This window comes from Pezoporus flaviventris, unplaced genomic scaffold (genome assembly GCF_033815535.1).
Source record: "Pezoporus flaviventris isolate CSIRO_AGI_PZ_B2104156 unplaced genomic scaffold, CSIRO_AGI_Pfla_v1 ptg000046l, whole genome shotgun sequence".
In the NCBI taxonomy this organism is placed as follows: domain Eukaryota; kingdom Metazoa; phylum Chordata; class Aves; order Psittaciformes; family Psittacidae; genus Pezoporus; species Pezoporus flaviventris.
This window is the reverse complement of record NW_026892594.1, coordinates 2,744,416-2,767,369: the sequence shown is the minus strand read 5'-3', so window position 1 is coordinate 2,767,369 and position 22,954 is coordinate 2,744,416. Positions and strand designations below refer to the sequence as shown.

The following is a 22,954-nucleotide window of genomic DNA, read 5'->3' as shown; positions in this document are numbered from 1 at the left end:
GTTTGCCCTTTCTCATTCAGCCCTTGGTCCCCATCTCACCTTCAGTATGATGGGACTTCCTGGCTTCAGCTCCAGGATCCCCGAGGGATTGAAAACCTCAAAGATAGGGTTTGGGTAGTAGGTGAAGTTGGTTTTGTTGAGGATCAGCAAGGACTGCACGTTGTCAAGAATGAAGCCAAACTCTTCTGGACGCTCAGCAAACTCAGACTGGTGATTGGGGTCAACAGCCAGGGCTGGAGCCTGGCAGGTCATCTCCGTGCTGTTCTGTACCTCACAGTTCTGGAGAAAGAAACCCAACACAAAGAGTGCTTACTGAAAATGCCACCAACTCTCCTGATGGGCAGATACCTCCCAGGGGAATGTTAGCCTACCTACAGCCAGAGGATAGGGAGGACCAGACCTCCTTGGTTAGCACGACACAGTTTGGTGCTTCACTGCTTAAAACATACCACATAAACATCACATAGTCAAGGCTGGGAAGGGATTAGGAAAGGTTTGCTGGGGCAGGGGTGCTAAGTTTACGCTGCAACTGGGCATCCTGTGCTCCTCTGCCTCGAGGGAGCATACCCTCTGGGGTTGCCAGTGCCAGCATCTTCCACTAACCTCATTTCCTTCTGGAATTAGAAATATCTTCCTGTTTCAAACACAGAGAAGACTAGCCAAAGCCTTACAACCACCCTACAATTAGCTCACACACTCTGGGGATCACTCCAAAAGGGTATGTGTACAGCATACATTACACTATGTGAGTACATATCTCAGCTGTGCCCAAGGTTCCTGTTTGAACATCAGGTTATCTCAAATGAAGCCCAGGAAGCTGCAGACATGAAGACAATGGGGTAGGTCTCAGGAGACTCTGAAGTTTGGTTCCAGCCCTGTCAAAGACCTGCTTTTTTTGTGTATTTGAGAAATGGGTAAGATGGTGAAAGGTGTTTTACCCTTTCTCCCATGATAAAGGACTTAGAATTAGATGCCTTGTTCTCCTTCAGGATATGAGCTTTCATCTTTTTATATTGTGGCAGCTAGCACAATGCATCCTGGTCTCCCCATGAACCAACAGGCTCTGTCAGAAACAGCACCAGCCCTGTAGGACCCCAGCTGTGCTTGATGTGACAGTCTTCTCCAAGCTAGTCTGATACCTCCAGCACTGAGAGCACACTCATTATCACAGCTAGCATAGCTCAAGTGCTAATCTGTCTTTGGTTCACATCAATAGAGAGATAAGTGACTTGGACCAGTTAGTTTCATATTATAAAGTAAGCAAGTCAGATGTTCTTTGCTGTAACAGCTCTTACAAGGAAGAATAGGCCCCAGAGTACTTCCCAGCACAGAACTGATGGGCAATTCTACATGAGCAAGTGTGAGATGATGAATAGGCTTCATCATCTGCACAATGGCATGATTGTTTGAGACCACTGCGTCAGGCAAAAGCTGGAGTCTGCTGGAAGAATAACATGAAGAAATGTGGCCTTCTAATTCTGCAGGAAAACTTGGGTCATGCTGTACTAGGAAATCCAACACATTATAAAGAATACCTATGAATATGCATAATCACTTCATGAGGGACTAGAAAGGAAATTGGCAGTCAAGATTCACATCAGACCCAGAAACCAATCTCAACAGACATTTCCTGAATCTGATAGAGTGGGAGACGTAAAAAAAATGCTTTCGATTTGGGAGATACGAGTTCATGGAACTGGGATGAGACCAAACTTCAGGTGTCTTAATCTGCAAACTGCAGATGCAAATGAACTTACCTCATATATTCCTGCATCTGCTTTTTGGGTCTACCACGGTTTCACCATTGTTCATGTGGCAGTAGGTTATTTTTAAAGCAAAGTGCTTTGAAAACCTTGGGTGGAAAGCCCATGGATTAATCTTAAAATCTGAGAAATGAAAAGGATCTGGACTTTCTGCGCCCACCCAAATTAGTCCCTCTTACATGTTTTATTTTTGGAGCCTCTTTTTCTGTGATGCTCTTTCACACTTGGTCCCAGGAAGTGTCCATACACAGACAATACCTTTTAAGATGCTGTTACAATCAGAGAATCACAGAAAGGTTTGTGTTGGAAAGGACCTTAAGATCATCAAGTTCCAGCCCCCCTGCCACAGGCAGGGACACCTTCCTCTAGAGGAGCTTGCTCCAAGCCCCTGTGTCCAACCTGGCCTTGAACACTGCCAGGGATGGGGCAGCCACAGCTTCTCTGGGCACCCTGTGCCAGGGCCTCAGCACCCTCACAGGGAAGAGCTTCTGCTTAAGAGCTCATCTCAATCTCCCCTGTTTAAGGCCCAAAATCTCCCCTGTTTAAATCTCTCCTGTTGCATGGCCCCATCCTGCAACCTACTGCAGGTGCAAGTGCTGTCTACTCTTTAGTCTCCTAATTGGAGGTGCTAAACTCACACCTCTTATAGCTCTATCTGGAGCTACTCAACAGCTACTGGTAACTGGCTCCTTCCAAGCAAATTGTCCTCCCAGACCTTGGTCAAGCTCTTCTGGCCTCCAAAGCAGGGGAGGCGAGAGAGATGAATCAGAGGAATTCAGGGAGCTTTTGATTCCTCAGTGGTCACTGAGAGCTGAATTAGGCTGTAAACCTAGCTGGTTAAACCTGGATACACTCTTGTAGAATCCAAAATAGTCCAGGGAGTGGGCACAAAAGTACCAAGGAATCTCTTCTGATCTTAGATCACTCAGTAAATAAGCTGAATTTGAGTCTACTTATTCACAAGCATGGCTGATAAATAACACAGGTTATACATGGGCTAAGAGAGAGGACAGGTATCCTTGAGCTAAAAGAAGAAAAAGGCTCAGCAGAGACCAGGAGCTGAACGACCCTTCCTGACAACTCCCTCTTTGGTCCAGCACTCCTTCAAGGAGAGATCTTTCTGAAAGCAAGCCATGCCCTCTTTTCTGGATCAAATTGGAGATTGCAGCCTCCAGAGCAGTTAGCCAGCCCCAGTCACCATCCTGGACATGTGCCCTCCCCGGCTCAGCAGTCATACTCACATTGACATGTTCCTTTCCACCGTGCTTGGCCCGGATCTGAGGATTTTGGATGAGGTCTAGGTGAGTTCCCCACACTGCAATGGGTGTGTTGCCACTAGAGAAGAAGAAATGAAAGAAAAGCATGAACTTAGCTAATAGATATCAGGACTGACTGCACCATCAGTGGGTGATGTGTATTTCTGAATGTTGACTGCAAATTATCTGACCACATCTCACAGTGCCATAGGAAGGGAAAACAAAACAAGTAAATTTTCATTCAGTCGTAAGGAAAGAAGTAAAGCCACAATTTTGCTAAATCTGTCACATCAAGCAGCATCTGGGTGTTTTTCATTGTTAGGACTCAGCAATCACAATCTTCAGTAAAGAGAAAAAGAGTTGGAAATTTAACAGGGGCTCTTCAGAATGGTCCACAGGTTGTATCTCCCATATCACTAAAGGGAAGGAGTCAGAAAACCCCCTCATAGACACAATCCTGTGCAAGCAGTTCTTGAGGTTTCAGTGCTAGCTCGGTTCAAGTGTGTAGTCCCATCTTGTGTATTAAATCCGTCATAAAAACATCATCCTGAATGAGATTATGTTGCCCCAGTGTACACGCTTCAGTGCTGCCAGGGAACCTGGTCCTGCAGCATCTAGAAGAATCATAGAATGGTTTGGGTTGGAAAGGACCTTAAGATCATCCAGTTCCAACCCCCCTGCCATGGGCAGGGACAGCTCACACTAAACCATGTCACAGCCAAAGTCTTCAACTTTGGTGTGCATAAGGCATTTGCTGGGTTTCCATTTGGTGACCCAGGCCATGTGTGTCAGATCCAACACATGACAGAACAGAGATTTCCAGTCCCTGTGTCCCTTTGCTCAGACAAGGACCAATATCCTGAGAAAATCCAGATTCATAAAGGTCACAGCCATCTTTTGGTGGATTTTCTCACTTCTATAACATCTCTCTGAGCCCAGCTTACAATGAGGAGATGTGAATGGAACCCTTCTCATTCACTGCAGTCACTGTCACGAGAAGGAAACAGCTTTCAGAAACACCCTTCTTTCATTTCCCTTGCCTCTTCCAGCTGCAGCCAGCAGTGCTCTTTGTGGGACTTTGGGGAGAGGAGGAAGAAGGAAACCATGAAGGAGAATTCCCAGGCTTCAGAAGGAGCTGCTTCATGGATTGGCTTTGAACGCTGTCTTAAGGGGAAAGGCTCACTATTGGCAGCTTTGACCATCCCAACTAGAAACAGCATTGCTCTACCAGGGTGAGCTCTTCCTTTACAGCACTGGAGGCAACATGATGCAAAGGTTGAAGTGGGAATAGTTATTCAAGAAAGCACAGGATGAGGAAGTGTCATCAATGGACAGCCCCCTTCCTGAGGGTTTCCCAGGGTGAGAAGTGCTCTCATCGGTTTCAGCACCTGCCTCTATAACTCCTCTTGGAGACTGTCCAGTCTGCAATTTATTTCCTGGAGCACTCTGCTGAGAATGGGAGGTCATGCAGAAAACAGTGGGATTGGGAAAAGAAAGCTCGGAATCCCTTTCCTGCCTCCAGGTAAACCTACACATACATGAAAGGTGAAACAAGTGCATTATAGATGAGAAATCACCAGAGAATAAACACACTGTAAGGAAGAAGCTTGTACTGGCCAACAGACTTCCCCCATTATTGACCTTTGTTTTCCATGTTCCTCATTTATCTTCCATTATTAATCAGAGGAGGGTAGAAGTGAATGCAGATACATTCTCTGCTCAGCAGGACAGCTACCAGGTTTCAGGGAGCTAGCCATGAGTAGCTAGGAATGTGCTTCAGTCACTCCAGTTAAACCCACACTGATAAACCAGATGGCCAGGACACTAGCTAAGACACTGGCTGGTGGCCACTGATGCTCATAAGCTGTTAGTAGTACCCCAGCCAATGGCTGGTCATGGTTCAGGGGATAGCAAGGGCCAGGGAGCACTCCCAGCAAACAGAATAGATGAAGCTAAACTGTCTTTGAAGGAGGAAAGATCACGGATAGTACAGATGAGGGCAATGCATGCTTGCTGGCTTCAGGAGCAAAGAATGGAATCATCGAATCCCAGACTGGTTTGGGTTGAAGGGACCTTAAAGCTGATGCAGTTCCAACCCCTGCCACGGGCAGGGACACCTCCCACTAGAGCAGCTTGCTCCAAGCCCCTGTGTCCAACCTGGCCTTGAACACTGCCAGGGATGGGGCAGCCACAGCTTCTCTGGGCACCCTGTGCCAGTGCCTCAGCACCCTTACAGGGAAGAGCTTCTGCCTAAGAGCTCATCTAAATTGGACGTGGATTAAGTACTTAGTAGTTTGAACACAGCCTGTGTGACTAAGAAGCCTGTAAATTTGAAGTCATGAGACACAAGTTCTGTCAAAGAGATTAAACAGATTGTCACACCGGTATCTTTAGGCAGATGCTCCTGTGACATTTCTCTGAGAGGTTCTTTATGGTCTTCTTTCATTCCAGTAATGCCTGTACAGATTGATCCCTGTTAAGGACAACATTTGACCTTGAGTTTTGCAGAGTATCTCAAGTCTGAAGCCATCTGCTGTGATGGGAAATTTCTAATGGGAAACTTTATGGGGCAAAACCACATTTTGCCATTTCCATAAGATCAGCTTGGACGGTTGAGTTTTCTTGAACGCACAGGGGATCTCTTCTGAAGTCACACATCCGTGTACAAGAGACCTCTTCTTTTCTGCCTCACAGAAGAAATACCCTCTCTCCAAAACTCAGCTTCATATTAAGTATTCTTGATACCATAGAATCATAGAATAGCTACATTTGGAAAGGACTTTTAGACCATCTAGTTCTAACCCGATTGCCCAAGGAGAGATCTCTCACCAGAAACCAGAAGAGACATGTATAAACCAATTGCTCTTTCTCCACTGTCCTGGGTTTTGGGCTGTGAGCTTTTATAATTATTGTTATTATTTTCTCTTATTATTAATCTCTGCCACCTCAAACTACAAGGGATTTTGTGCCTTTACTCAGCTGACAGTTTTACATGTTCCAGACGTATCAAACGTGTGTACATATGTACAGATATAAGAGTGTGTGTATATATACAGAAATCCTTTTATTTAATCAACCAAGTCTGTGCACACAGTTTTAAACCCATGTGTTAAAAATTCTCTATTTGGTTTGGAAACCAAGCTTGCAATCTCAGATCACAGTTACTAAGCACAGCCACAGATCAGAGAGGTGCTGAAGACACAAAATCATCCCCAAATCCTCTCCGGCTTGCAAATTAAGCACATAAAACCGTTCATTTGCAGGAAATCCACCAGTCATTGCCCTTTGTGTCTGCAGCTGAACACCCAGTCATGGTCACTTCTCAACCAGGTCGGATCAGAGCCTGGTGACACATTGCTGTCCAGCAAAACAACAGAGGTGCCAAGACTATGAGCTTCCTGTCATGGTTTAACCCCAGCTGGAAAGTCAGCCATGCAGCCCGCTTGCTCACTCCCCCCCTTCCTCCTTCCTCCCTCTGCTCCTAGAGGGATGGGGAGGGGAATCAAAGAATGTAGCTCCCACGGGTTGAGATAACAACAGCCCAGTAACTAAGGTATAACACAAACCACTGCTGCTGCCACCAATGATAATAATGATAAGGGAAATAACAAGGGGAGAGAATACAACCGCTCGCCACCCGCCGACCGATACCCAGCCTGACCGAGCAGTGGTCTAACCCTTCCAGGTAACTGCCCCCAGTTTATATAGTGGGCATGACGTGCTGTGCTATGGAATACCTCTTTGGCTAGTTTGGGTCGGGTGTCCTGTCTCCTGCTTCCTCCTGGCTTCCCCTCCTCCCTGGCACAGCATGAGGCTCACAAAGTCCTTGGTCAGAGTAAACATGACTGAGCAGTAACTAAAAACATCGGTGTTATCAGCACTGTTCCCAGGCTGAAAGTCAGAACCACAGCACTGCACCAGCTACTAAGAAGGAGAAAAATAACTGCTACTGCTGAACCCAGGACACTTCCCTAATTTAAGTCCTTATTATCCCAAAAGCTCTGAGCATAATCTTCTATCTGCAGACTCAGATAACTGCTGGACGTTATGCAAATCAAACCCAGATCAAAAGTATTAATGGAGCCTCATAAAATTCAAGTTACCTGCCAGCCCAGTGGGACTCTCTTTTTTTTTTTTTTTTTTTTGGCTATAGGAGTGAATTAGCAGTAATCTTTTCTTTATTGTCATGGAAAATGGCACTTGAGAAGGTTTTAAGCCAGGCTCAGTACATTCATTCACTAATTTAGCAAAGCTGGTTTAGCAGCAATCATTTATCCCTCAAAACAGCTTAGCCCCACAGCCAGGAGTGATGAATCAGAGAAGCACAGTGGATTTGCTGTAATGAATCATACCACATAGCAAATATACTGAGTAACAGCCTCCTCCATCCATCTCTAGATCCACGTGTCTTGACTAACTTATTTCTTGCTCATTCTCATGACTGGAGTTGGCTGCACTTTCATCCAGCTCTGTGTGGAGGCATTACTCTAGTGCTTGTCTCCATCACGACCTGCTGGATGGAGCTCCACAGCTAACAGTTATCGTGCTTAAAGCTGTCCCCAACACCCTGAACCAGAATGGGTAATCCTGGATATTGCATCTTCTCTCTCTGTGCCCTCCTCTGAGGTTATGAACCTTCAAAGTGATTTGAAATTACACAAGAAATAGGATGAAAGTCGATTCAGCTGGTTAGGAAAGCTAAGGCTCAGTTAGAATTATACTTGGCTAGGGATGTTAAGGATAACAGGAAGGGATTCTATAGATACGTAGTGAACAAAAGACAGACTAGGGACAAGGTAGGCCCCCTCTGGAAGCTCTCCGGAGAACTGGCTACCCTGGGTTTGGAGAAGGCTGAGGTTCTTAATGGCTTCTTTGCCTCAGTCTTCACTGGCAAAGGCTCTGACCACATCACCCAAGTCTTGGAAGGCAGACGCAGGGACTGTGGGTATGATGACCCTAGGCCCACTGTAGGAGAGGATCTGGTTTGAGAACATCTTAAGAACCTGAAAGTGCACAAGTCCATGGGACCTGATGAAATCCATCCACGGGTCCTGAAGGAGCTGGAGAATGAAGTTGCTAAGCCACTGGCCATCATATTTGAAAAATCATGGCAGTCAGGTGAAGTTCCTGACAACTGGAAAAAGGGAAATATAACCCCCATTTTCAAGAAGGGGAAAATGGATGACCCAGGGAATTACAGAGCAGTCAGTCTCACCTCTGTGCCTGGCAAAATCTTGGAGCAGATTCTCCTGGGTGGCATGCTAAGGCACATGAAAATCAACAAGGTGCTTGGTGACAGCCAGCAGGGCTTCACTGAGGGGAAATCCTGCCTGACCAATTTGGTGGCCTTCTATGATGGGGCTACAGAACTGATGGACAGGGGTAGAGCAGGTGATGTCATCTACCTGGACTTGGGCAAAGCGTTTGACACTGTCCCACACGACATCCTTGTCTCTAAATTGGAGAGACATCAATTTGATGGATGGACCACTCGGTGGATAAAGAACTGGCTGGATGGCTGCACACAAAGAGTTGTGGTCAATGGCTCAGTGTCCGGCTGGAGACCAGTAACGAGTGGTGTCCCTCAGGGATCGGTGTTGGGACCGGTCTTGTTCAACATCTTTGTCGCTGACATGGACAGTGGGATTGAGTGCGCCCTCAGCAAGTTTGCCGATGACACCAAGCTGTGTGGTTCGGTTGATCCGCTGGAGGGAAGGAATGCCATCCAGAGGGACCTCGACACGCTTGTGAGGTGGGCTGATGCCAACCTCATGAGGTTTAACCATGCCAAGTGCAAGGTCCTACACCTGGGTCGGAGCAATCCCAGGCACAGCTACAGGCTGGGCAGAGAAGAGATTCAGAGCAGCCCAAGGAGAAGGACTTGGGGGTGCTGGTCCATCAGAAAATGAACATGAGCCGGCTTCAGTGTGCGCTCACAGCCCAGAGAGCAACCGTATCCTGGGCTGCATCCAAAGGAGCGTGACCAGCAGGTCGAAGGAGGTGATCCTGCCCCTCTGCTCTGCTCTCGTGAGACCTCACCTGGAGCATTGTGTGCAGTTCTGGTGTCCTCAACAGAAAAAGGACATGGAACTGTTGGAACAAGTCCAGAGGAGGCCACGAGGATGATCAGGGACTGGAGCACCTCCTGTATGAAGACAGGCTGAGGAAGTTGGGGCTGTTCAGCCTGGAGAAGAGAAGCTGCATGGAGACCTCAGAGCAGCCTTCCGGCATCTGAAGGGGGCCTATAGGGATGGTGGGGAGGGACTCTTCATTAGGGACTGTAGTGATAGGACAAGGGGTAACGGGTTAAAACTTAAACAGAGGAAGTTTAGATTGGATATAAGGAAGAAGTTCTTTACTGTGAGGGTGATGAGGCACTGGAATGATTTGCCCAAGGAAATTGTGAATGCTCCCTCCCTGGTTGTGTTCAAGGCCAGGCTGGACAGAGCCTTGGGTGGTAGGGCTTAGTGTGAGGTGTCCCTGCTCATGGCGGGGGGCTTGGAACTGGATGATCTTAAGGTCCTTCCCAACCCCAACTATTCTATGATTCTATGATTCTATGATTCTAAGATTAGGGCAACAGAGATGCTGCAAGGGCTGGAGCAGCTCTGTTCTGAAGCCAGGCTGAGAGAGCTGGGCTGGGTCAGCCTGGAGAAGAGAAGGCTCCTGAAGGGGAGACCTTAGAGCAGCTCCAGTGCCTAAAGGGGCTGCAGGAAAGCCGGAGAGGGGCTTTGGACAAGGGCCTGTAGGGACAGGCCAAGGGGAGTGGCTTTAACCTGCCAGAGGGGAGACTGAGATGAGCTCTTAGGCAGAAGCTCTTCCCTGTGAGGGTGCTGAGGCGCTGGCACAGGGTGCCCAGAGAAGCTGTGGCTGCCCCATCCCTGGCAGTGTTCAAGGCCAGGTTGGAGACAGGGGCTTGGAGCAAGCTGCTCTAGTGGAAGGTGTCCCTGCCCGTGGCAGAGGTTGGAGCTGGAGGAGCTTTAAGGTCCCTTCCAACACAAACCATTCTATGACCTGAGGCCAAGCAGAGAAAGTTCTTATGCTGTAACTTTCCTGGGGAGAATAGGGGAATTCACTCTCCTGGGCTGTCAATCTTGCACCTTTTAACCAGCCTTGAACTCACTTTAATAAGGAAGGGAGTGAAGCAATTTCTCCTTTCACTGATAACTTGAACTCTGCCTGAAAATAACCCCCCCAAATGGAAAATCCAGACACTAAAGCTTCAAGCCCAATGTGCAAAGATTCAATCCGGCTGAATCAGTAAATTCCTTCATGGAAATTAAACACACTAATTGATTTGTGAAAACAGCTTCTGGATGGGAGCTGAACTGGGGGGATTTACAAGCCCTTCTCCTAATCCCCAGCTCCTTCTATCAGTCTGGTTTGACAGGGAAGCCGAGAGCTGCTGTGGATGAATGAGGGGAGACTAAGATTTCTTATTTTGTACCTTTTCCAAGGGAATATCAGAGCATTTAATGGCCAATTTCTCTCTACCCAAGGCCATTTCTGCAGGCTTCTGAGAGCATTTGGGTTCGCTTTGACGCTGTGCACAGCCAGGGCAAATGCTCCTCTCAGACACCTTCATGTGAGCCCTCTGAATTCACCAAAGCAGCATAGATGGAGTGAAGAGAAACAGGGATGACTAACGAGGAGAAAGGCTGCTTGATGGGGCAGGGTCCAGGGCTCCCTTTCTACTTCATCTCAGGAGCAGTCCTGAGGCTTCCAGGCATGACAGCCAAATAACCAATGCTTAGTCCTTAGCTAGCAAGTCCATGAAGGCTGTGGGAAAGGTAGGAATTGCTGCTTTCAAACACAAGGGAGAGTCACCTCTGTAAGCACAGTTATTTGTACCTGGGTTTAATAGGTCATTGACTGGTCCTGCTGGCATGCAAAGCTGTGGACCCAGCCCAGTGGGGCCTGAAACACAGCCATGACCAGAAGCATTAGGAATTGCAGCTTTTAGGGGTACAAATGTGTAGTTTAACTAGCTCCAGTGGTCTGTAATAGCACTCGGACAGGGAGAACCTTGGTGCTGGAGAGAAACCCTGTGCTGCAGTAAAGAGGGAGAAAGCTTCAACAATAAGTTGGAGACTTCATAGAATCATAGAATGGTTTGGGTTAGAAAGGACCTTAAGATCATCCAGTTCCAACCCCTGCCACAGGCCCAGACACCTTCCATTAGAACAGCTTGCTCCAAGCCCCTGTGTCCAACCTGGCCTTGAACACTGCCAGGGATGGGGCAGCCACAGCTTCTCTGGGCACCCTGTGCCAGCGCCTCAGCACCCTCACAGGGAAGAACTTCCTCCTTATATATAACCTGAATCTCTCCTATTTAAGTTTGAACCCATCACTCCTTGTCCTGGGCACCCACCTTCGTAATCAAAGCATGAAACTACCAAGACAAGCTTCTGGTGAGCATCTGCAGCTGGATGTTGCAAATCCACTTTTCAGTGAACACAATGCTTGGCAAGCACTTTTCTGTATCAAGGACCAATATGAACATACCAGTGTTGCATTAGAAAACCATGGGAGATCCATGGGGTGTCCATGGGATGCTTACCTGAAGATGCTCCACTCAGGCTCTATCCTCAGGATAGTTGGATCCTCTACATATTCATACTGCAACTCCTGATGTATCTTGGCCTTGTCCACTCTCACAGACACCTTCACCTTCTCAAAGCCTTCATCTGAGGCAGTAGTGTTACAGACAATGTACTTGGCCGATCTCCTGTGAGCAGAAGCAAGTAAATGTAAGATAGATGCCACCAGCAGCAAAAAAACATGGTGCCAAAGAGAGACCAGCTACTTGTTCTTATGTCCTGAGACTTTAACCTATGCGCTGTGGTAAAACTCACTGCTACAGGAATACGCTGTGAGTAGCCATTTATCTGAGGAAGTGACTTTGCCTTTTTACTACTTTAAATAAAACCCCAAAAGCCATAATCTCTCATGTCCCAGAGTGAAAACTGAACCCCAAGGGAAGTCCAAACCAAACCAGTCTCCGTAAGTATTTCTGTGTGATTAAATACATCATGGATGTTTCCTTCCTGCCTGCAGACATATTCAGCAGCAGCTCATAAAGAGGGGTGTTTGCACCTCAGCTTTCCAGTCTGGGGTAATAAAGTTAACTTTGCATTAGGACTCCAAGACTTATTTAAGTGCAGTCTGCAGTGTGCCTGGGACCTTTTCATAGAAGGTACTAATACAGTGGGAAGCATTTTATGATTACACTCAAAGAGGATTCTACATAAACCTTTCCTTTTTGCCGGGGCTCAAAAGCAGCTCCAGGTCTGAACATTCTATAAAAAGCCAAAAATCCAGGCTCCAAACACCTTCAATCTCCCCAGACTTGTGATTTGTAATGCAGCCTCATCTTATACTCTTAGAAAGCATAAAGCAGGGTGCATCCTTCCCTTGCAGCAAGGAACTCACTTCACTGACTGCACCCTCCAAATTCCCATGAAAGACCAAGCTCAATCCCAGCTAAAACTCCCCAGTCTCTTCAATAAGCATCTCCAAGCAGCTGTGAGTCCCTCTTGGCCTTTTAAATCACAAGCTGTGACTTCACCCTCCTGAATTATAGATGCTAAATCACACCACAGCCATGACAGGCAGCTAAACAGGATCCCCACAGCCAGGGGAGGGAAGGGCATTGCCCCAAGTCAGTGGTCCCAGGTCTTCTGTGAATGAGCCCTTCTTCTGCCAAGCATATGCTGGGAGAAATGTGCCAACTTCATCTTCAGCCTCCACTGATATTGGCAGCGAAACGCATTGCGCTGGGTAGTTTTGAGCTGCAGGAGCCCCTGGGAATGGGATTCAGGCTCATTCTCACAGGGATCAGGGAACATTCAGCAGGTAACACTGACATTAAGCCTCTCTGAACTGTGATTGAACAGGAGCCAACCCAGAGCTAAAATGTGGCAAATAATCCATTTCTTAGCACTACAGGACTATTCTGGGATAAAAGGGAGGTGTTTTAATTCTTAGAACCGATGTTGTCAGATTTTCTTTGACACCTCGGCTAAAGGCGGGACATGAAAATGGATCTTTTAAACAATGTAGTCCCTGAGCAAGTAGCAAAGAAAAGGACCCTGGAGAACTGTACTGGAATTTGACAAGGAGCCATGGAAAAAAGCACATCAAACACAGATCAAAACAACGAAATAAATCCTGTTCTCCCACCCCAAAACACGCACAGCAAGGATGTGCATGGTGCAGAATGCAGAAGTCCCACTGCTGAATGAATAGACACGGCCACAGACAAAGAAGGTGCCTGAGGGAGAGAGACAGGAGTGACTCAACTGTAATTGCTCACATCGACTCAGGCACGTACAGTAGGAAGGACCCATCTGTACCTGTAGAAGAGGCAGGGTTGTCGCCCAAAGGTCACCATGACATTACTGCCTGCGTTGAGGTTGTTGCCTGTTATTGTCACTTGGGTGCCACCCGACACTGGTCCCCGCTTTGGCTTGAGATCAGAGAGGGTCAGAGTCTGTGAAGGCAAAAGGTTGTGTTGAAAGCACAGTAGGGGAGCATTTTAGTGATGGAGAGAGGTAGGTACCCTCAGGGGTTAACCACGCGTTAGGTGGACTTCAGAAGATGACCATACAGAGAAGCCTAGGTCAATGGAGGAGCCTAAGATTGAAACCAGCCCTATCATAGATGTGAATGCCAAGTTGGTGGGATGAATTCAGACCTAACTCCATCTGTTCTCCTCACCCCTGCAAAATTAGGACTGCCCTTGGCTACCCTTAGAAATACTTTGCTTGCAAAGTCAGTTCCAGGCCTGGAGCAGCTGGAGTCATGATCTCCTATCTCCACTGCTTGTCTGACACAGATCAGGTGTCATCTTTGCTATCATGCAACACCACCTCTGTAAAATAAACCGGGTCCTGAACTGGTTGACTGGATCTTGATGGGGACTTTCCACCTCCAAACTGTGGAGCTCACAAGTGATGAAAACATTGCTCTGAGCCCTACTGATCTGAGAAGGCAACATAACCTACTCTAAGGCTCCAGAGGGATGCCTAAAAGCTGCCACCGTTCTCATGGGCTTTGTCCCTGGGGAGGAGAAGAGCTGTGGTTCAGCAGCGCATGTGAGCTCATGTCTTGCCTCTCCCACATGCCCACCTCATGACCCCAAATCTTTTCCTCTTATCAGACTTGGATGCTGAGACAGTCTAGTATTCAGGAGTGTCCTGCACTGCTACAGCATGGTGATGCTCATGTTGAGATGTACTCTGAAATGCTACAGCCCCAAAAGGAGCACTGCTCACATGAACTCCTTTTTCTTTTCTCTGCTGGCATTCCAAACCTCTTTTCCAAACACAACACGCTGCTGTATTAATATAGCAAAAAAAGAGCACAATTCCTTTAGGATCCCTGAATCTCAAACCTCTTTTTTTTCTACCTCCCTTTTCTCCCTTCTTCTCCAAACCAAGATAAAACACTTGCATTCTGAAGGCACAGATCACCCTGTTACCACAATGCGGAGAGGAGACATCCATTTTCAGGGAGAAATTTGGAGTTACAGTTTATTTTTTCATTTGCATTTTAATAGAAAAACTTTCTATTCAGTCCCAAGTGAAAAGCTACTATATGCATTTAAATGAATATTATTTCCCCCTCCCTCCTCTTTAAGAACGATGACACAAATTCTTGAAGCTCTCAGCTCCTCTGAACAAGTAGGTGCATAGCGCAGTCACCTCACCGAGCTTTGGAAACCATTAATCCACGTTTATAAACCCACCTGACACACATCACAGCTCCCTCTTTCACACGCAGGGAGGCCTCTCTGTCCCTGACCCTCTCTGGGTAATCATTTTGAAGACCAGCAGTAAGGTTTTGACTTTGCTTTGGTTCTAAGTGCATCTGCCTCATGGTGAAAGGGCTGAAGATGGAAATCAGACATATAGCTCTGCAGAAAGATCTGTTGTCAGAGCTGGACACTTCTTGTGGTTAAACTTGACTGGTTTTGACACGATGGGCTGGAAACTGCTTTTATACTTTTCTAACACTCTCTAACAGATATTGGAATGAAAGATGCAGGAGGAGTACGTAGATGCAAAAGAAAAGATGCTCTTCAGTGCTCCTCTTCATTTAGGGTACCAACTCAAGCCTTATTGATGGCCAGCTCCACCAGGACATTACTGTTGTTGTGAGAAAAAGGTTGAGAACAGCCAGCTTGGTGCACAACAGCTATGAACCATAGCGGAACACTTGAGTTAAAGATCCAAAGCCCACTCCTGGGTGGGTTATCTTCCCTCTCCTCAGAGGTAGATAAACACAGCCATGCCCTTTGAGGATCCTTGCAGACCAGATCTACCTCAGCAATGCTCTTTGCTAAAGCATTGCTGTGTCTCGTGCCAAGCTTACAAAAGGATTTGTGGCTCAGCTTTCAAAGTTGCAATAAACCATTAATTATTCACAGTGGCCTTCATAAATATTGCACAGCATGTTTGCAGTGAAACTCAGCCTCCAGACTATTGACCACTTCGTTGCTGGGGATGGAAAATGCAAGTGGGTCTGGTGGATCTGTAATAAGCTGAAGTGGTCAGTGACAATGAGCAAACCTTTCTAAGAACTTGCCTGCTTTCATCTGCTCCCCAACACTTCCCTTTCCTTCAGAACCTCCTCCAAACAAGCTGCCCACAAAGAAGCTGCCATCAGAACTGTGTTTAAACTGACCTCATGGTGCATATAAAGACCTTGTTCCCACTTCTTTCCTCCTGGGGACAAGGGCAGAGCAAGATGTGACAAACACAGCATGTGTACCTGTGTTTCCTATCTATAGGTTCAATAGTAGCAGTGGGAAGGGAAAGGTGGGAGACCTGTTGCAAATGCTGTCCTGGAAGAGGATTTTAGGAGCAGACCCAGAGGAGTTCCAATCAGAGTAACCCACATCTCCTACACTGAGCCTAATATTCTCATCCAAAGCCAGTATAAAAAGCAAACTTGCTTGAGTATCTGAATTGAAAAGTGAAGGGAAACTTCTTATTGATTGAAAGACTATGGAAATCAACAACAAAATGAATAGCTTAAAATAATTATTCTCATTTAGATCATTATAAATTTCATTTCATTATAGATTTCATTTAAGCCTGCAAACAAATGCTTTGTTTCCCTTTTGGCTTTACTGTGCTTTCTAATGCAATTTGCATTTTTGATCACAGATGAGTTTAAAGCAAACTAACAGCATTTTGAGTGTAAAAGTTCTGGCCAGAAATGTGGAGAGGAACTCTTCTAACATCTCTAAACTAAGCTGCCTTTTTAAAACACTGAAATGAAATACTCTGCTGAGTTCAAGAAAACATCACCTCTTAGTTCTTGCAGGAGAAGGGAAGACTGAACCTATTGGCCAAATGTGATCCTGTTTTGCTACCAACCTTTTGAAAAGCAATTTTCCACTGGATTTACCACGCATCAGAAAGTGACATTTATCTCCCATGTGATGCCCTTCCTTCGTTTTCAAACATCTTCCTTCCCTTCAAGCTGCCACCCACTGCTGCAGGATGCCAAGGTACCTTGCGATGCCTTGGCAGAAGCACTGAAGAAAACCAAACCACACCAACAAACACAGCTCCTGCTATGAAAGCAATGGATGCAGGAAAGAGCATGCGATGGGCAGGCTGAAGAGCATCTGTATTATTCTCTCTAGCATGAAGATATTGAGGTATTCAGCAGAGAAAACCCTGCTGACTTCATGTTCATGCACTGCTGGGATAGCTGGCAGCAGGAAAAGGCAGAGGGAAAAGCTGTCACCGATGGACACAGATGATCAACATTAGACAGTAATTCCAAGAGTAGCAAAGGTGATACACTGAAGTCCTGAAAGAGCCCTTCTCTATGCCCCATGGGGCTGTCTCTTAAGGTGTTTCTCTGCCCTGACCACTTGAGTGACATCAGAAAATACAAAGAATAGAGGAATTTCTGTAGCTCAAGGAGAAATACAGGATTTTGCATTCATTACCAGTTCCCTTTGCCTTAGAAAGATGCTGGGGCATACGAATACTGTCAGAAAGAAGCCATTCACTTGCAGGAGTTGAGAGCATTTGATGGGAACAAAGAAATCATGTCATCTCCAACCTGCACAGACCAAGGCCAGGCAATGCTTGCATGTCCCCAGCATGCCTGCATGTCCCCCTGAGGACAAGGGGCCTTTGAGGAACAAGCAGGTCTCTTGGAAAAGAGCATTGTTAGAAAGGAGCAAAAAACCCAAGTTGAGTGTACAACATGTTTGGCTCTCCTTTTCTCTTTCACTTTGCAGAGCAAAGAGACAGTGTCCAGCTGAACTTGCACCATTATAGGGTGGAATCAGGACCAGAGCTCCTCTGACTGCTTTGCAAGCTGATGGCCCAACAGACAGCACAACAAGCCAATTTGCCAGCCCCAGCAATCTAAACGGAGGAGTATGACAGTTCTCCAAGTGCCATCAGCATGAACTGAGTGGAACTTTTGTGTGTCACCATCCCTAGGGACTTTTGACGATCTCCAAATTCCTTATGGCTAAGGCCTCTCTCCAAAACACCTACCCTTAAAAGCTACTTCCAGTTTAGCTTGCTGGTATCTCTTGTTTTACCACAGAGCATCCAAAACAGTTGCCCACTTGCACTGAGCCTCAGTGATGCTCTACAGCTTATCCACAGCCTGGCTGGTGAATCGGTCTCTCCTGAGTTAGTGCTGCTCCTAGACACCCAGAAGACCATCACACAGACACCTTGAATGCTACGTCTTGAAACAACCACCACCACTATGGTGACTGTAAATGGGAATTTACAGCAGAAGGTCATGGTCTTTGCACTGGCCCAACACCACAAGGTCTCAGGAAGCCTCTTGGGCTCACCAACCCTTGAGCTGGGTGTCCCTGTGGTCACCAGTGTCCCATAGCCAAGGGCCTTGTGCTCAACCCACCTGAGCTTAGGGCCGGGGACACTTGGCATGGCCAAGGGCTGCCACCCCAGGCAGGCTCTGCCCAGCAAACACCAACCCTTTGTGTGCCTGGGCTGGATACTGGGCAGCGCTGCCACTGGTGCTGGGGACCAGGGAGAGGAGGCAGGCAGGGGGGAGAAGGGGATGGAGATACCCCTGGGGGGACCCAAGAGTGAGAGGGAAGAAACCCCATGATGCACATCACACTCCTCCCAGGGAAGACCTCAGGATGATAATGATTTCTTCTGGAGGACACTGGTGCCTTCAGCTATAGGGCCTGAAGGAATACTGGTAGGGTAAGCATCGCGCCATGGAGAAGTAAGGTACTAGGGAAAGGTTTCTTTTCCTTTTTCTTTTTTATAGCATTTTTTAACTATTAATGAGAATTTTCTGTACTAATTTGGACCATGACTGTATGTAACTGTACTTGGGCTAATAATTTGGACTATTATTAGACTGTTAAAACATTAATTAGGCAAGTTATTTTTGCTCCTAACAAGAGTTTGAAAGGAAATAAAAGGAACCAGTACATTGCTGCACTCAGAACAGCAGTGAAGAGCTCAGAGGCTGAACGGGATCAGGGACAATGGATAGATGTAGCAAAGGGGACAAAGGACTGAGGACCTTCAGGGCCGAGGAGAACGTCTTGCAGGAGCTTACCATAAAGTAGTAGAGGTGTGAAGACCTGGCCATGAACTCTGGTTTGCACTCAGCCACACAGATTTCCACAAATCCAGCATGCTGGCTGGGCTTGGCCTCCCCCATCTCACACACAATCCTGTGGAGAAAACATGAATCAGAAGCAAGGTTTAAGGGATGGTTTGGGTAGGCTGGAATCGGAGCAAACAGCTCACAATGCTGGGGAATGGAGTGTAGACTTCACCCCTCCTCTTCTTCCCAACCCAGGAACCAAACTGTGGAATAAGTGATTCTTTAAAGAGTAGTGGCTTTTGGCTGTTGGCCTTTGGTGGGACAAATCATGGAATTATAGAATCAGAATCATATTGTGGTTTAGGTTGGAAAGGACCTTAAAGCTCATCCAGTCCCAACCCCCTGCCATGGGCAGGGACACCTTCCACTAGAGCAGCTTGCTCCAAGCCCCTGTCTCCAACCTGGCCTTGAACACTGCCAGGGATGGGGCAGCCACAGCTTCTCTGAGCACCCTGTGCCAGCGCCTCAGCACCCTCACAGGGAAGAGCTTCTTTCTAATGTCTCATCTATATCACTTCTCTTTCAGCTGGTGTAAATGATCAGCTGGTGTAAATCAGCGTAGTTTCACTTAAATATATAGACAAATGCTGGGCTGAGGTCTGACCCCAAGGGTCCACTGTCCTCCAGCCTTGCATGGTGGGACAGCTTTGCAGCTGTAAGGCTTAATGATGTCTCCTGCATGTGGAAAGCTTCTTTTTGAGACTCCTGCCCCCCAGACTGGAATTGAACATCCTTGTGTTATGTGAAAAACAGAGGATAACTTCAGGGCATGTGCCATGAGGATTATCTAAATGTACAATCCAAACGCAGTAATAAATGGATTATTATTGCACTAAAGCAATGGCATCTTCCATTCCTCACTTCCAAGGATGGCTGGAATGGACTCCTTAGAAGACCCTACAGTTAGCAATGGCTGTTACTAGGTGTGCTGTGGCCCACTGACTGCCACACACCCAACTTACTGCTCTGCTGGGATGTACCCTTCCACCAGCGGTTTGCACTCAACTCCAGCCACCTTGACGTGAGATGCAATATCTCTGAACTCCAGCCCCAGGTTTTCCCCACGGATGGTCACTTTGGTCCCACCTTCACGAGGCCCCGTCACTGGGTTGATCTGGAGAAACAAGCCAAGACAAAGGAGAATAATGAAACTACCTATGTAAAGACATCAGTATCCTCTCAGGTGAAAGAAGAGATGATATCAAGTCTCTTTGTGACCTCTAGAGACATTCATAGCTATGAATGCTGAAAAACTGAGGGAACAAACCTGCTCCAGATACATTACTTGGTCCAAATATATATCACGCATGCCTCAACTGTCTGCTAACTACTTGCAATACATCCAGAGATGAGTATGAGATGTTTTCTAGGTGAGGGGAGGGAGTGTTTTCTGATCGTGCAGCTGAGCTTTGCACTTTATAGACAGAATCATAGAATTGTTAGGGTGGGAAAGGACCTTAAGATCATCTAGTTCCAGTGAGCCATGGAAAGACAGCAGAGGGGCCTGGTGGAAAGAAATGGGAGAAAGAACAAGAAAAGAGCACAAACAGTTTCATCCAGTCACTTTCAATCCTAAACTCCCAGCCCAAAGTGCATGGAGCTTTTGCTCTGTTCTGGAGGAAGCTGTTGGTCATGCATCACAAACTCGACTGAACATGCCCACCTGAAAGAAACAGCTGAGACAACATAAACAGCATGTCAGATTAGGTATGGGGTAGGTGGAGGGTCACTGAGACAGCAGTAGTTGCTGTGTGCCAACATGTATTTCTGAGAGAGCTCCAAATGCCCTAATGAGAGCTTAGGCCAGGTGAAGAGATACGGGAGCTTGGACAGCTTATTTGTAGGGTAGACAGCCCCTGAGCCCCAGCATGGATGAGTGGCTCTCCCAACCATCCCAGTGGCTTGTGGCATGACGTTTGCATCCCAGTCTGGACCTTCACCAGACCCTAGCAGGGGTAGGATCGCTACGTCTTGTGTTGAGCAACAGAGCCAAAGCACCACCTATCCTCCAAAGTCCAGCTCTCCCTCCCACTGCAGGGCCTCACCCAGAGCTGTCTATCTCTGTGGAGTATATCTGGCCCATTCTGCATCACGTCCATCACCTTTGTTCAGAGCCAAGTGGAAATTAGCATCGGAGCTGAATTGAACAACACATAAATCATGGGGCTGGCCCTTAATTCTCGCAGTTCTGCACTTTCAATTATTCACTGTGCCCAAATGCTTTGCCATACAACTGGTTAGTTGAAAGGGGTTTCAAATGTTGCTTTCAAAGGGTATTCCCTGCTGCCCACTCTGGCTGCGATCTGCCAGCATTGGCAAGGCTTTGTCTGCAGTGAGGAAGGGGAATTCCCTGTCTGAGGTCCCTACCCACTGTCCAATGGTTTTGCCAACTGGGAATCTCGGCCTGGCAACAAGACCCTTGCATGGCAGTTGGACTGGAAGGGAAAATTGAGGCACTGGCACAAGCTTGTGACCCCTTTCCAGTGCTGAGGCTGGCACCAGGGTTAGACTGATTTCCACACATTTAGAAGGTCCATCTGCAATAAAAAGGAGATACCTTGACATCTTTAAGAGATATTTTAGTTTAGGATACTTAATTTCAGGCATCATGAACGACCTCCTGAATGTGTCTTTGACTATACATGGAGTCAACAGGGGTTAACAAATATATAGCACAGATGATCGCAGACAAGCCCTTGGACCTGTAGCGTTGTGTTCCATACACACAACCTCTGCAGCACAAGATCCCTGCAGCACCATGGTCTCAGGTCCAAAAGCCACAAATACCACTTGAGCCAACAAAATCAGAACCAGGGCAGGTTTATCCCTACTCCAAAAGTCACCAAGATACTGAAGACCTAAAAAGAAAATAGCACAACATTCATAAATCTGAGAGGTGAAATGGTCATTTGGGTTGACTTTGACCTTTGAATGGTCTGTGGTGATGAGATTGGTGGAAAAGTCAAAAATGGATAAGAAGAGGAGGAAAGAGAGAGGCATTTGTGGTTATTGCCCATGAAATGAAGAAGGTATCTTTAAAAATTAGGATGGAAAGGAAATTTCTATTCCAGGAGAAACTAATCCCGGTTGTCTCAGCTGGCGACCCAACACTGAAAACTTTCAAAAATGAGAATTCCAAAATATTTTTGTTCTGAATCATTAATAAATATCTATTCAAGCAAAGTTTTTCTGTTTGAAATACCTCTTTTGCTGACATTAGTTAATGTTCTCCTGATAAATCACTATATGAATGATGTTGGAAGGCTACAATATATCACCATACCAAATGCAATCTAGTAAGTACTCCAAATGAAAAAGTTAAACAAAAAGATAGACTTAAAGTCGTATAATTTGTTTTACTTCCTTATATATTTGCAAGAATTCCCCATGGAATGCTTTGGTTCAGTTTTGCTGTATTAAACCTGCCATCAAATGGCTTTTACTTGTTCTAGTAAGGTAGGTGTCTGGCAAGCTAGATCCATGGTTAATTAGGGCTCACCTATGTTTGAAAGAGCTTGCTAGCATGAGCTGTTCATGTCATAGCAGGGCAAAAGAGGATTTTTTCTCTTGCATGACTAGCACCATTACCCTGAATAAAAGAAAAGGTAGCAGTGAAAAGGAACATCTTGCTGGAAAGACCCATTTCTTTGGAATTAAGGGTGATTTTAAGACCAAAGTTTCACTGCAGAAGTCACAAGCAACTCAGTGGCGACATTATCACCCCTCTTCTATTTCTGTGTAAAGCATGAGATCTTTATAAAACCTTGGTATGACACAAAAAGCATCAACAGGAAACTTTCCAGAGTGAAGCCAGCAAAACACCTCTGAACACCTCCACTGGGTGATTTTTGATTGGTAAAGGCCAGCTTCAAAACCCAGTTATTTCTGTGAAACAGGAGGGCCTGGGATTCTCCCAGGAGCATGTGGGAGATGCCTTAACCCCAACCCGTTGCACTCCCAGGGATGTGTACCAGGAGAAGGTGCTACCACTCTGTTTCACAGCAAGAGAGAAGGAGCCTGTTTCTACCACGAGTGCAAAAATATGGAACAAGACCTGTCAATTTGGGAAAGGAAAACACAAGAAAGGATACAAACGGTGCCAGGAAGCCTCAGCTTTCTCTTGAAGACCCAGAGCTGCGACACTGCATTACCATTGACACCCTCCGCTCGTATCACCCCAGTGCTCGAGCTTGTCACTCCTAAAGGAGGTTTTGTGGCAGTATAAATGCAAGAGCTAGTAAGTAAGTGCAGGTTATAGGAAGCTCTGTGCTGGGTACGTGTGTGATCGTGTGTAAG

The 22,954-nt window shown here is 46.6% G+C and overlaps 1 protein-coding gene across 3 annotated transcripts in view; it reads right to left on the bottom strand.

Moving 5' to 3' along the window:
* PLXNA4 (plexin A4) overlaps window positions 1–22,954 on the bottom strand; it is a 469,295-nt gene that overhangs the window by 58,654 nt on the left and 387,687 nt on the right. For all 3 annotated transcript variants that reach the window (XM_061467955.1, XM_061467957.1, XM_061467956.1), the window contains exons 13-18: window positions 19,621–19,772; window positions 18,608–18,725; window positions 13,375–13,511; window positions 11,580–11,747; window positions 3,005–3,098; window positions 40–279 (exon numbers count right to left, since the gene is read on the bottom strand). In XM_061467955.1, coding sequence (XP_061323939.1) covers window positions 40–279; window positions 3,005–3,098; window positions 11,580–11,747; window positions 13,375–13,511; window positions 18,608–18,725; window positions 19,621–19,772 — 909 coding nt within the window. The remainder of the gene's footprint in view (window positions 1–39; window positions 280–3,004; window positions 3,099–11,579; window positions 11,748–13,374; window positions 13,512–18,607; window positions 18,726–19,620; window positions 19,773–22,954) is intronic.